Source organism: Kogia breviceps, chromosome 12, assembly GCF_026419965.1.
Source record: "Kogia breviceps isolate mKogBre1 chromosome 12, mKogBre1 haplotype 1, whole genome shotgun sequence".
NCBI classification, from domain to species: Eukaryota; Metazoa; Chordata; class Mammalia; order Artiodactyla; family Physeteridae; genus Kogia; species Kogia breviceps.
The window spans coordinates 96,151,457-96,165,520 of NC_081321.1; the positions used below are offsets into that span (position 1 = coordinate 96,151,457).

At 45.1% G+C, this 14,064-nt stretch overlaps 1 protein-coding gene across 1 annotated transcript in view; it reads left to right on the forward strand.

Moving 5' to 3' along the window:
* The first annotated feature begins 608 nt into the window (after positions 1–608).
* Positions 609–14,064, forward strand: part of MEI1 (meiotic double-stranded break formation protein 1) — a 68,998-nt gene continuing 55,542 nt past the window's right edge. The window contains exons 1-11 of the mRNA XM_059082482.1: positions 609–779; positions 3,823–3,946; positions 4,773–4,823; positions 7,105–7,178; positions 8,476–8,581; positions 9,106–9,309; positions 10,517–10,647; positions 11,491–11,605; positions 12,425–12,541; positions 13,533–13,632; positions 13,760–13,894. Coding sequence (XP_058938465.1) covers positions 609–779; positions 3,823–3,946; positions 4,773–4,823; positions 7,105–7,178; positions 8,476–8,581; positions 9,106–9,309; positions 10,517–10,647; positions 11,491–11,605; positions 12,425–12,541; positions 13,533–13,632; positions 13,760–13,894 — 1,328 coding nt within the window. The remainder of the gene's footprint in view (positions 780–3,822; positions 3,947–4,772; positions 4,824–7,104; positions 7,179–8,475; positions 8,582–9,105; positions 9,310–10,516; positions 10,648–11,490; positions 11,606–12,424; positions 12,542–13,532; positions 13,633–13,759; positions 13,895–14,064) is intronic.

The following is a 14,064-nucleotide window of genomic DNA, read 5'->3' on the forward strand; positions in this document are numbered from 1 at the left end:
AACACTAACCGGCTGCTGGGCACTTTGGCGCTAATTAAATCCTTGTAGATTGACGGGTTTTATTAATACACTTACCACTATTTTTTCTTCTTCGGTATACCTTCTGCGCTCACAAAATCGCAAGTACTGTGCAGCCCTCTGTGAGACGATATTTTATGGGGACCATCTTAGAATCTCTGAAAAAAAGGTGTCACCTTAGATTGTTTGAAAGGTGCCACGTAAATTTAAAATAATAGTGCTGATAGTTTTTCGATAAGAGTCCCTGAGATCGTTTACTTTTTGAACACCACAAATAGACTGTTTCCTTTTCTTACTTTTTCAAGGCTAATAACAGAGTCTTTATAAATGCTTTTCACCCTTCGGCGTGGTAAAGACGAATTCCTGCAGGCTCCAAGAGCAAAACGCTTGGGGCTTAGAGGTACGCTCTTCCGAATCCTGCGGCGCGTCACCAGCCCACAGGGGCCGCTGCTCTCCTGAGACTGGCTGGCACTCGGTTTGCGCAGGCGCATTACCCTTCTCCCCACGCGCCCGCGTCGAGCTCTGCCAAGTGCGCTTGCGCATAAAGTACGCGGGAAAAGGTGCTGCTGTGGTAGAACGCAAGCGGAGAGATGGCTGTGAGGGAGCAAGCGGCAGGCCTTCCCGGGCCCGGGAGGGACGAAGAGGCGGCACTGCTCTTCGAGAGGGCCCATTACCGGCACGACCCGCGCTGGCTGCTGCCCATGTCCCCACGCCTCTGCCTGGCCTGCGCGCTGGAGCTGCTGCCGGAGCCTAGCGTATCGGTGCGAACTGGCATTTCCCTCACCAACCGGGCGGGAGCAACTCCCTTCAACCGGACGCACCTTCCCTGAAACTAAGCCGGGCCCACCCGCCTCGTTAAATCTAGTCCCTAAACAGGCCCACCCCCTTACCGGCCACGGCGGCCTGCCCCACAGACCGCTCAGCATCCCCTTTCCAAAGGAGGCCCAGACCCTGGCGCTGCGCCTCAAGTGGGCCTACCCTGTCCGCACTAAACCCGGGGCTCCCAGGGCCGCCAGCCTAGACTCACTGGCACGCGTTCCCACCTTCCCGTAAGCCCTTCTCCCAGCTGCCCTGCCCTTTGCTGACCCTCTTGCTACTTCTCCAGGGTTTAGCCTTCGCTCAGGCTCCCTCCCATTTGAGCCCCCGCTCAGCCTGAGGGCAAGGCGCCCGCACCCTGGGGGCTTATTCCTTAGCTTTCTGACTGTGCGAATGGGAGGAGGGGGCTCCTTGGGCTCCGTGGTGGCAGGACGAGTGGAAGTTACGGCTGAGCAGGAGTGGGGTGAGGGGAAGAGCTTTCTGAGAGGCAGAGCTGGCTGAAGCGTGGGCTGCTTGTTCCTTCAATGCCTACCCACCTTTGCAGTGAGTTTTTTGTCCGTGGAGACCTCCAAGAAGAGTTTGGGAGGTGACTGTTCTCTCAGAGTCACAGGGCTGGAATTGTTGCCGTGGGTGGGTGGGGGATGAGCTAGATAAGCGGTTCTCAAATTTTTGCTCTAGGGATGGCTTTACACTTAAAAAAAAAAATTATTTATTTATTTTTGGCTGTGTTGGGTCTTCGTTTCTACCGGGCTTTCTCTAGTTGCGGCCAGCGGGGGCTATTCTTCGTTGCGGTGCGCGGGCTTCTCATTGCGGCGGCTTCTCTTGTTGGCAGCACGGGCTCTAGGCACGCGGGCTCAGTAGTTGTGGCGCACGGGCTTAGTTGCTCTGTGGCATGTGGGATCTTCCCCGACCAGGGATCGAACCTGTGTCCCCTGCATTGGCAGGCAGATTTTCAACCATTGTGCCACCAGGGAAGTTTAGCTTTACACTTTTTAAAAGTGTTGAGGACCCCCAAAGAGCTTTTGTTTATTTACTGTATTAAAAATAACAAAAGTTTAAAGTATTTATTTAAAAATAATAGTAGGGCTTCCCTGGTGGTGCAGTGGTTGAGAATCCACCTGCCAATGCAGGGAACACGGGTTCGATCCCTGGTCCGGGAAGATCCCATATTCTGTGAAGTAACTAAGCCTGTGTGCCACAACTAGTGAGCCCCTGTGTCACAACTACTGAAGCCCGCATGCCTAGAGCCCGTGCTCCACAACAAGAGAAGCCACCACAATGAGAAGCCCGTGCACTGCAACGAAGACCCAACACAGCCAAAAATAAATAAATAAATTTATAAAAATAATGGTCCATTACATATTAATATAATTCTTTTTATTTTGGCAAAATATAGGTATTGATAACATAAAATTTACCATTTTTAGTGTACAGTTCTGTGGCATAAATGATTTAAAAAATAAAAATACTATTTTCAAAACAAAAAAGAGTTCAAGGAATGTCTTACATTTTTGCAAATCTTTTTAATGTCTGGCTTAATAGAGGACAGCTGGGTTCTCATATATTTCTGCATTTTATCTGTTGTGACATGCCCCCTTTGAAAAATACTGTACACTTGTAAGAGAATAAGTGGAAAAGGCAAATAGCATCTTAGTATTATACAGAAATAATTTTGATCTTGTGGATCCCCTGAAAGTGTTTTGGGCCCCCTCAGGGATCCAAAGACTATACTCTGAGAACCGCTTGGCTAGCTGGTAACATCTGCAGTATCACTGAGGCTAGAGTTCTGAGGCTGCCATTGTTGGACAGTGAGAGATAGAGATGAATAAGACAATGAGGTAGGGAAGAAAATAAGAGAACGCATTCCTGGGAATTTAGAAGGTGGACATATTTGTGGTCGAGTGCTGTGTGGGATAAGGAGTGAAATTAGGAAAGGTCCTTCAGAGGAGGAAGCATTTGAATTGCGCTTGAGAAGATGGGTGAGATTTGGGCTAGAGGAAATGGGGGAGCTTTTTCCAGGAGGCAAGGATTAGCAAGGATGAGTTTGGGGAGGTAATCAGAATGTGTTTGAAGGGCAGTTGAGGGAGGTGAGATTCGAGAGCCAGGGTTGAGATCAGTTCCTTTAAGAGTTTGAATCCAAGCTAAGGAGCTTGGATTTAATCTGTCAGGTGAAGGAACGTCATGGAAATTTTTAGAGTTAACTCATTTAGATCACTAGCTTAATGCATTATGTGGGAGGAATTGGTGAAGGAGCACAGGAGACTTAACACAGTTTAGAGGCAATAAGAGGTGCAACTTCTTCACCTTTTATTGAACACACTTTTCTTAGCTTCAGTTTTCACCAGTTGAAGAGGTGATGTAGTCAGTTGTACCAATGTTCCAGTTTTATCCTCGGTGCACACCCCTTTTGTGACCTAAGTTTTGCTATTGTCTTGAGTACTTTGCACAGCTGCTACCCAGTTCCCTGTATGGGGGAGGTGAATTGAGTGTGAAGATTTATATCTACATTGAATGGAAGAATGAATTTTTCTCTGCTTACCTCAGTGAGGCTCATGAATGGTCCCCAGTATCACTCTCACAGACTGGGGAAAGAGCACTGACCTTGGACAACACCTGGTTGGATACTTAGCTTTGAGTCCTTGGGAAAGTGTCTGAGCCTCAGTTTTCTCATCTCCAAAATGGCGATAATAATATCTGATTTTGCTTGCTTTACCAGCTCATTAGGCTTAAATGAGCTAGTCGACAAAAGAGTGATTTGTGAACAGTAAAGTGCTATGTAAATATACTTTATTAGGAACCTTCATTCTTGTATAATCCTTTGTTTGAACACACGGATTCCTGTATGTAACTGATGCCCTTTTTCATACTCCATAGTTTAGATGATTCTACCAGTATTATCTTGTAATTATATTTGGAAATTATACTTGTTTGGGTTCAGAATGGCTGAGACTTGGTTGCTATTGAATATTTTTCTTCATCTGCTCCAAGTTGGTGCGCAAGAAGCATGTGCTGTCCGGCTTCCGAGATGCTCTCATGAGGCATGCCTCCCTGGTCATGCAGCTGGTGGCTCAGGATCAGAGAGTCTGTATCCACTTCATAAGCATGCTTTTCGGTGAGATTGAAAGGAAAACTTGGCATGAATTTTGCATGTATACCTTGTACATTTGCTTTTGGGGTCTTGGAGAAATGGTCTTGGAACCATAGTTTAGACTTTTTGCGATGTAACAGTTTAACTTACTAGTAAATTGTTTTGTCATAATAATGAAGAAATTGTCTCCTTTCTAAGATACACGATGCATTGTATGGTAACTGGCTTTACCACAGCTTAGAGGTTAGTAAAAGTGTGAAGATGAATGTAGAAAATGTGTGATCTTTCAAAAAGTCCAGTCTCTGTGGTCTTTGAACAGGATTAGAAGTCAGATCTGGAGTCTGCTGATCTGATTGTGACCCTGATTGAGTTATTTCTTCTCTTCTGTACCTTAGTTTCTTCATGTGTAAAATGAGATGGATTAAAAGATCCCTTCTTTTAATACAATTATAATGTCCTATGGAATGAGCCCTTTTAGGGAGGAAGGGAGCTAACTCGAATTGGGTGCTTTTCTCTGCTGGAGGCTTTTCAGGCTTTTAACTGCCAGGATAGTCTTTTAAGGGAGAGAGGATGATCCCCAAGGCTCAGGGAGGTCTTAGCTAACAGCTGGCAGAAGTGGAATTTTACCCCAGGTCTGTTAGAGACTCCAGAACACACAGTTTTTGTGCTGTGCCATACTGACTATTTTTATCCTTGGGTTACTGAAGATCTGGGGTTTGGTGCTGAGGATAGAATTTAGCTGGGACATTGCTTAAAGCTGCTGTTAGTCTTAGAATTCACAGTGTGCCTTTCTGGATTTGTTCCTCTTTTATCTGTTAACCATCCCCCTCTTACCTCCTTCTACTCCAAGGACTGTTATGCAATGTGGAGGATGGGAGTATAACAGACCTCTGTATTGAAGGTAAGATTAAACTGTGTGTACCTAGCATTTGAAGCCGGGGATGTTAGCCTGAATTGCAGCTTTGATTATTTGAGACCTTGATGAATGTTCCATTTTAGAGACAGATAAAGAAAATTCAATTGTCAATCATTAATTCTGTATTTCTTTCTCGGGCACCTACTCTGTGCCACGTACTGTATCAGGCACTAGGGTTGTATCTGACATGGTCCCTATCCTCTAAGAGTTTACAATCTGGAAGAGAGATTGTCTGGTAAATAACAAGGGCTGATGAGTGCTGTTACAGAGACATGTACACAATTCTGTTTTTATTTACATTCGTATTGGTTGGTTGGAAGTTGTCTGCACATAGGTGGTGGTTAAAGCTGTGGAAGTGCCTGGTTTACCTATAAAGGACTCAAGAAGAAGGAAGACAAGAGCATTGGGATGAGAGGCTTCTTTTCTTTTTTTTTTTCCTTTTTTTTTTTTTTTTTTTTTGCGGTACACGGGCCTCTCACTGTTGTGGCCTCTCCTGTTGCGGAGCACAGGCTCCGGACGCACAGACTCAGCGGCCATGGCTCACGGGCCCAGCCGCGCCGCGGCATGTGGGATCTTCCCGGACTGGGGCATGAACCCGTGTCCCCTGCATCGGCAGGTGGACTCAACCACTTTGCCACCAGGGAAGCCCTTTTTTCCTTTTTTAAATAAACTTATCCATTTCATTTTAGTTATTTTTGGCTGCTCTGGGTCTTCGCCACTGTGCGTGGGCTTCTCATTGTGGTGGCCTCTCCCATTGCAGAGCACGGGCTCCAGGCACGCGGGCCTCAGCAGTTGAGGCATGCGGGATCAGCAGTTGTGGCACGTGGGCTCTAGAGCGCAGGCTTAGTAGTCGTGGCTTACGGGCTTAGTTGCTCCACAGCATGTGGGATCTTCCTGGACCAGGGTTCAAACCCATGTCCCCTGCATTGGCAGGCAGACTCCCAACCACTGTACCACTAGGGAAGTCCCTGGGATGAGAGGATTCTTGCCAAAAGAGCAAGAACTGTATCAGTTAGGATATAGTCACCAAACGTAAACCACACAAGTTATTTGAACAGAAAAAAACTTCAAAGAATTATTGACTAGGTAACTGAAGGCAAAAGCGAATCAAGTTTCAACGAGGTAGCAATTTTTGAAAACAGCTTCCACCCCTAGGGATAGGGAAACAAAGCGAGAGGCTGGAATTATTAAGACTTATAAGTTTGGAGGAAGGACCCCATACATGAAACACAGACCTCTGAGGAGAGGATGCTGCTTGGCTGCTGCTGGGTCCATGACTATCCAGACACGCAGTTAGCAGCTGTAACTGCTAGCAGCTGTGACGGATAAGTCAATATGATCTGTATGTACTTTTGCCCATCTCTCAGTCTAGAGAATGTGGACAAACAAATGTACCCCTCGAAGGTCCGACAACTGGCAGGGGTGGGGAGATTTCCCTTCACCATTTTCCTCAAGGCCACTCTTGAGTGGGGCTATAATCCTAAAGCCATCTGCTCCTGGTTGGTACCAGCATAGCTTGCAGAACCCTCATCAGATCCCAGGAACTTCACTGAGGTGGTGGATACTAGATGGAGATTGCAAAGCTAGAGGGAGAAGGACTTGCTCCTTCCTCACTGTTTCCTGTTTGCTTCCTGCCTTCCTGTTTCTGTGAGTGTTGTCCTAGAATGCCTCTTTACCCTGGAGGTGGCAGAGCCTTCCCTCAGCAGCAGCCATATCTAGTCTGCAGCTTTCCCCAGACTTGTAGAGCCAGCCTCTTCTTTACTTCTCCTCAAAGACACCAGCAGAAGCATCACAAACAATTGTATAGAAGGGCGGTTTTGGGGTTGAGCGATAATATTATCGCCAATTATTGGCACAGGAACTAACTCATAATTCTGTTTTTTTCATATATGAAGTAGCAAATTCTGAGGAAGGAAAAAGGTAGAAATAACATAGTAGTTTTCAACCTTGGCTTCACAATAGACTTACTTGGGAAATTAAAAAAGTATCCAGATGCTTAAACTCTATCTAGAGATTCTGATTTAATTGGTCTGGGGTGGGACTTGGGTGTTAGTTTTTTTTTTCTTTTTCTTTTTTTAAGCTTCCTAGGTGATTCTAATGTATAGCCTAGTTGTCAACTATTGATAAAAAACAGTGAAGAATGGGGGAGATAGAAAAGGCTAATGCCGATTAACACAAGCAAATGACTTAGATTAGAAGGGCTATGAAAAGTAAACTCTGGGCCATGGTTTGTCTTCTGATTAGTAATGTTATTGTGTCTGCTCAGTCCTCATCCAGCTTACAACTCAGCTGAAGTTAGAGCAGACCATTCATTGCCTGCTGTATGAGTGTCACAAAGAGGTCAGTAAAGTAGCTGTTGGTTCTTGAGTACCCCTCAGAATCCTCAGATGTCAGAGCTGGGTCAACCCTTCTTTGGATAGATGGGGAGATTGAAATCCGGAGAGGAAAAGGGACTTGCCTGAGGTCACTGAGTCAGTGGCAGAGCCAGAGCTAGGGCTTGGGTCTTCTGCTCCAGTCCTCTTTGTAGCTTCTTTCCTTCCCTTTTCAATCTCCCAAATGCTGCCTCCGTGTGCTGAAGTCCATTTTCTGGCATAATCATCCATGGCCATTCTCTATATCCTCCTAAATATAATACAGATTTCCTTGATGAATTTATTAAGGAAATATGTTCACTATGTCTTGGCTTAATATTTTTGTTTGGTTTATTTTGTACTGAACGCATTTGCTTTTATTAGTATCTAAGGTAAATACTGAGGAGGTATATTTAACCTGCTTTCTTCAATGTAGTCATAGATATCAGTTAAACAAGCAGCTTCTACATTGTGTTTAAGATTTAGGAATAATATCAGAGTGACTTTTTTTTTTTTTTTTGCAAAAGGAAGACAAATGCTCATTTAACACCATCAAGAGCAACATTTAATTAGAAATAATGTTAAATAATCATGTCACTATAATTACTCTGCATGTGGCTAATATATGATTGAATTTATAATTATATATATCAACATTTATCATTATGATTATGCCATTTAACATTTTGAGCACTTTCTATATGCTAGGCACTATGTTGGTGCTTTACATGCACTATCTCATTTAGTCCTCCCAACAACCCTATGAAGTTGGTCCTATTATTAATTCCCACCAGAAGAGTTAAGAATCTTACTTAAGGTACTACAGCTAGTCAGTAGAAAAGGTGAAATATGTACTATTGACTCTGCCTGTAAGGCATCAAGCATAGTACCTGACAAATAGAATGTTCAGTAATAGTAGCTGTAATAATGATGATGATAATCAATTTTTTTTGCAATGAACTAGAATTCCATCTTTATGATGTTCCCAAATTTCACCTCCCAGTTTATGGCTCCATAGGAGGCAAAATATGCTAATTTTAATTAAGTTTAACAAACATGTACTGAGCTAGGTACTGAGGACACTGAGAGGAATCTGACTCAGTCCCTTTCCTTCGGGGCTTCCCAGTCCAATAGGGGATATAGACACTTATCTAAAGAGGCTGATTTCTGACTGTGGTGAGAGACACATGCAGTACAGGGTTTGGTGTGGATAGGGCAAGATGAATTTTGGTGGGAGATCTGTCCTGATCCTAATTTATAGAGCAGAATATGTTCACTCTCTGTAGCTGTGTAACATGCCCTCCATGCGAGGCAGCCTGGCCACCCTGACCCTTCTCGGCAAGTTGGTGGATGCGATCCCTGCTCTGGCAGACAAGCTTGTGATGGAGCACAGTGAGTGACCTCTGGGGAAGAGCTACCACTACCCTTTCACCTGTTTTGATCACACTTCCATCTGGGTGGTCCATTCACTGTGTACATCTGGGAAGTCATTACTTTCCTTCTCTAGGCTTTAGTTTCCCCGTCTGCAAAATCTGCTCTATGTTGGCCAATTGGAAAAAAAGTGTTTCTCAACTCTGGTCTTGGGCTCCTTCAATTCATTTTTTTAACACAAAAGAATCAAGTACCTACTATGAGCCTTCCTTTCAGGTGGGAGGAAGAATTAATTCTGGAATATAGAAACACTTTTTTTCCATCAGTAAAAGCAAATAAATATCTCACAGAATATTTATCCAAGGGTAAATCACTTACCTTCTCTAAGCTTTGGTTTTCCCTTTTGATTAAGTTCCCAGAAATCATGTATTGTGGGTCATTGTAGGGGATTACCATCACTATTCCATTTAGGGCAATAGTTTGGAGTGTCATCTAGCGGTTGACATTGTGCGGTTCCCCTGGCCCCTTGGTTGTTTTCTGGATAGGTGACCTGATGGAACATCTGTTGAGAGGTTTAGTATACCCCAGTGAGGGGGTGCAAGCTTCTGTCTGCTACCTTTATGGGAAGCTGTACTCCTCACCAGTTGCAGCCGAGATGCTTTTGGGCCATTTCCGGGAGAAACTGTGTCCTCTCTTCCTTTCCACCATGGATGGTGCCCAGACAAAGGAGCTAAAGATCAACTGCTTGGGTAAGACATGGGGCTGGAGAGAAAAGAGAAAGCTTTTGAGGTTTTGCTTGAGGATTTGAGATATTGGCTCACTAGTGGTGGGGAGGTTTGCTGCTTTGCAAAGGATAGAAGCTGTGGGTTTGGGAGATAAGAGGCACAGACTGTGAAAGATGCCTAATGTTGGGTGTGGTATCCTAAGAACGTCATCTTTGGAAGGAGAAGAGGAAGAATAGTGGGACAGCAATTTTTTTTCCTCTGGTCTTTACTGCATGCCCTGGTGCATCCTGTACTTGCTGCCAAATTAATCTTCACACTGCATAGCTTGCATCCTGTCAGTCTCCTATTTGGAAAATCATCTATGGCTCCCACTGGCCTCCAGAGTGAAGTCCAAGTTTCTCTGCTTGTTATTTGAGGCTCAGTGTACCCTTTCAGCCTCTCCTGTTACTTCCTTACGTAAATACATGAGATCTATCAAATGCTTTTGAGCAGGGAGCTTTCGTATTTTGGATAGAGCAAATGGGCACTGTGATTGGTGACTGGGTGAGGACCTGTTTCAGGGCAGGAGCTACAGGGAAAAGCATAGTCTGTGGGTAACAACAATTTCTTTTCACAGTTTTGGCCAAGAGCTCTGTTATGACTAGTTCAGCCACACATAGAGAATGTTCATTCTGAGCCAGGCCCTGTTCTGGGCTCTGGGGTCATAAAGATGATCAAACCCAGGCTCTGATCTGGGAGTTCATAGCCCAATGTGGAGGACAGATGTGGACAGAATCCATTGTGGTATGTGCTTTCGTGGAGATTGCAAAGAAAAAGGTGTGATTCTATTCAGCATAGTACTTGAAGTCCTAGCCAGAACAATTAGGCAAGAAAAAGAAATAAGAGACAGAAGTAAAGGAAAGAAGAAGTAAAATTGCCTCTGTTTTCAGATGACATTACCTTATATATAGAAACCCCTAAAAACTACACTAAAAACTGTTAAAACTAATAAATGAATCCAGTAAAATTGTAGGATACAAAATCACTTGTGTTTCTATACACTAGCAACAAACAATATGAAAAAGAAACTAAGAAAACAGTCCCATTTACAGTAGCATTAAAAAGAATAAAATACTTAGGAATATCTATGGAGACATGAAGAAGTTTCTAGGGGATGTCGGAGGAGCTGCCTTGGGTGTATTCTGGTGCCTATGCTCCTCTTGCCTCGCTTCCCAACCCCTTTGTTTTCTAGGTTTGCTGAGGCAGCTGTTGAAGTATGACCTCTTTGTGTCCATGATCATGAACAAATCTACGCTGGTGGAAAGTACTGAGAGTGTTGAGGGGCCACCAGGAGAGACCTCACTGCCTTTGGTGCTCAAAAAGGTAGTTGTCTTGTGAATCATGGTCTCTGGGTTCAATAACAAGGGAACCTGAATGCTTCCTGGGCCTTTTTCCTTATCTACCACTCCTTCTATCCAGGATTTCCTAAGTATTTTCTTACTGGCCAAAACAATATGCTATTAGAAGGCTCAAAGTTGGTTTTCTTTCAGTCATGAAAGGATAAGTTAAAACCTGTGCCCAAGGTTTAAATTGGGAGCTGGCTGGTTATAGAGGCACCCTCTGCCTAGCACATACCAAAATTCTAGATTCCCAGAAAGAAAGTAGGGGTGGGTTCAGCATAAACTGCATTGCTTGTGCAAATAGTTTAGTCACAGTGAGCCACTTTTACCAGTTCTTGGAGGGTTGGCAACCCTCCTGAAATTCAACTTCCCAAACCCAGTGAGTGGCCAACCTTGCAGGCAGGACTTTTTAAGGATAACAGTCTCAGGCCTGCAATGTTAAGTCTTTTCTGCACATTCTTTGAAGCAAGGCTCATAGTAGAACCTTCCCTTGTTATGTCCCAGGCTTGTTGAAACATCAAAACCAGCTGAGGGCTGTGAAAGTACTTTTGTCAATGAAGGCCTGAACCCTTCTTGGGGACGATGTTAGTGTTCTTTGAGTGCCATTGTGTTCTTTTGTTCTGTTTCTCTCCTGCTGCTGTTGAAAGAGACTCCTTTCCGTAATCTATAACTGCTCTCCCTGAGCACCATCCCTATGCCTGGCACCAGTAGTGTGTGAGGGATTCAGAGACAAATCAGGCTCCTCCTGCCCTGAGGCATTCAGGCTGCTTCCCTCTGGTCCTGTCAGTGATGTGACTGTGACACATTTTGCTGCCTGTTTCTCCAGCTTCTCCTTTCCAGAGATGAGACTCTGCAGGTGGCCAGTGCCCACTGTATAACTGCAGTCCTGGTCCACTCACCAGCGAAGCACGCCCCAGCCTTCATCCATGCTGACATCCCAGGTAGGAGGCCCCTTCTAACTTTCTCCTCTGAGGACCCCAGAGTTGTGACTGGAGACCCTTGAGTAGCAGCAGCAGCAGTCTTGTTGGGAGTTCTTTGATATGCATACTGGAGGGATGGTTGGTGCCATGTTCATTGTATATGACAGACTCTAGGAAATAGGCCTCATGAAGTCTGAATCCTCTTGCTACAGATTTCTAATATGACCTTGAGCAGTTTGTTACTGAACTTTGTCATTAATTTGACCATCTAGGAATAAACACCTAGTGTGGGGTGTTGGAAAGACCTGTGGACCAGGGAGGCAAAAGGAACTAATGTGTCTTGAAGGTTTGTTATGAGCCAGGAAATATGCCCTGAGGTGCATTGCAAATGTTGCCACATTTAGGTCCTCATCTTTGCTATTTTATGAATAAGGAAATTGAACTAGAGAAGGGAAATAACTGGTTTAAATCAGCAAGACTCGGTATTGGCAGAGAAGGGATACAAAATCAAGGCTGTCTGGCTCTAAAACCTCTTTTCTCTGTATCCTGCTGCTGCCCATCCTGAGAATTAGGGGACCTGAGTTCCAGTCCTGCCTCTACCATCAACTTTCTCTCTAGGTCTCAGTTTCCCCATCTATTAAAAAGATAAGGTTAGACCATAAGTCTGAGGGCATTTTCCAGGTTTATCTGTGAATGAATGATCATGTCTCATCAAGAGGGTATGTGAACAGATGAAGTGACAGGTGTGAGATGCTGAATAAATCCAAGACCCTAGCATTAGTTAAGGGATCATGATTACACAGTTGTCATTGATTGTTTTCTCCCTCTCTCCCTGGCCAGAGTTCCTCTTTGAGCATCTTTCCTCTTCCAGTGAAGTGCTTGTCTGGTCCAGCTACAACTGCTTGATACTTCTGGTAGAAGAGCCACTCTTCTTTTCCAAGTGTCACACGGTGTACGGTTGGTATTGTGGTTCCTGTACTAGCTCTGGCTCAGGTGGACAGCACTTTGAAGTTAGGTGGCAACTTCAGTGATAGGGGGCCAGCCTGCACCTTGGACGGGGGTGCTGGTCTGGTCATTTCCATCAGCCCAAACTCATTACCAGATTCCACATGCAAGCAGTGATATCCAAACAGTTCTGCTCTGCATTGATTGGCAGTATATATGTTTAGCAAGAGAAGGGCCACTAAATGAATTCCTGTTGCACCTTAAGAGCAACTTTACTCAGCCTTGGATTCAGTCTTTTCCTGTGCCCCAGATATCTATCCATCTAGTTAGTCCCCAAGTTTTGCTGCTGATTTATCCTTTCCAAGTTTTTTGAGACTGTCCCTTCTTCTTTCCTGGTGATACCTTCCTTGTCTGGGACTTTTTATATGAAATCTAGATTTTTAAACTGGGCACATTTAGTTACTCATTTTATATTCTGTGTTCTTGTTCTATGCCAGGCACCAGGCTGGAACCTAGAGATTTAGAGAGACATATAATGTGGTCCCTGTCTTCTGGAAGGGGAGGGAGATATAAACAAGCTTATTAGGACTGTGCTAGAGGGGAGGTACAAGATGTGTAGGAGCTCAGGGGAGGCCCATAGCTCTGCCTGAGTGGACCAGGAAAGGCTTCCTGGAGGAGTGGATGTCCTACCTTATTCTTTGAGGAGAAATAGGAGTGTGTGTAGTAGAGAAGGTGAAGCTCAGCCAGTAGGTGTTGACTAAATACCTCGAATGCCAGGGTCGTGCTATGGGTTGTGCTGGGTTTGGGGAGACAGAGATGAATCAGATAAGGGCCTGCCCTCAAAGATCTCACAGTTCCGTCCCAGCAGCTCAACTTGTCAGGGCTGCTCCATGAGGGCTGCTAGCAAATATGTGCTATCCAGGGCCTCTCATCTCTCCTGGGAGGGCGGTAAAGAAACCAACAAACCCTGATCCCTGGCCTCTGCCATGTCATTTTGTGGTAGGGATCGAGTCAGTGGTGAGGAGCCTACAGGGAGTCCTGAGGATGAACAACACCGAGCTGCACAAGCAAGGCCTGCTGCTCTTTGCTCAGATCCTGACTCGGTGAGCAAAGTAGTGGAGCGTCAGGCCTGTAGGGGCCAGACTGGAGAAGGAAAGAAGTGAGGTATTTATTCCTGGTGGGGTCAGTGATAGGAGTTCACACACTCATTTCTCATTTACAATTTCTCAGGCAGCCAGAGGAGATCAAGCTATTCACAAGCTCAGCCATGTGCAGAGATGCTGGCCGTGCCCTCCAAGAGGCAGTGAACAGCCCTGTGCTGGAGGTGGCTGCTGAGGCAGTGAAGGCCATTTCTGCTTTTCTGAGGTGAGAGACCCAGACAGGCTGAACTTTCCACCCCTGCATGTACCCGAGGGCCTGTCAAGGCCAGAGCAGCTTCCAGGGAATACTTGTCCTTTAGGTCAGGGAAATTTCATTGAATTATTTCTTCCGCTGCTCTCTCTACTCTGTTCTGTCTTCCTGGAACTGCCACTGGA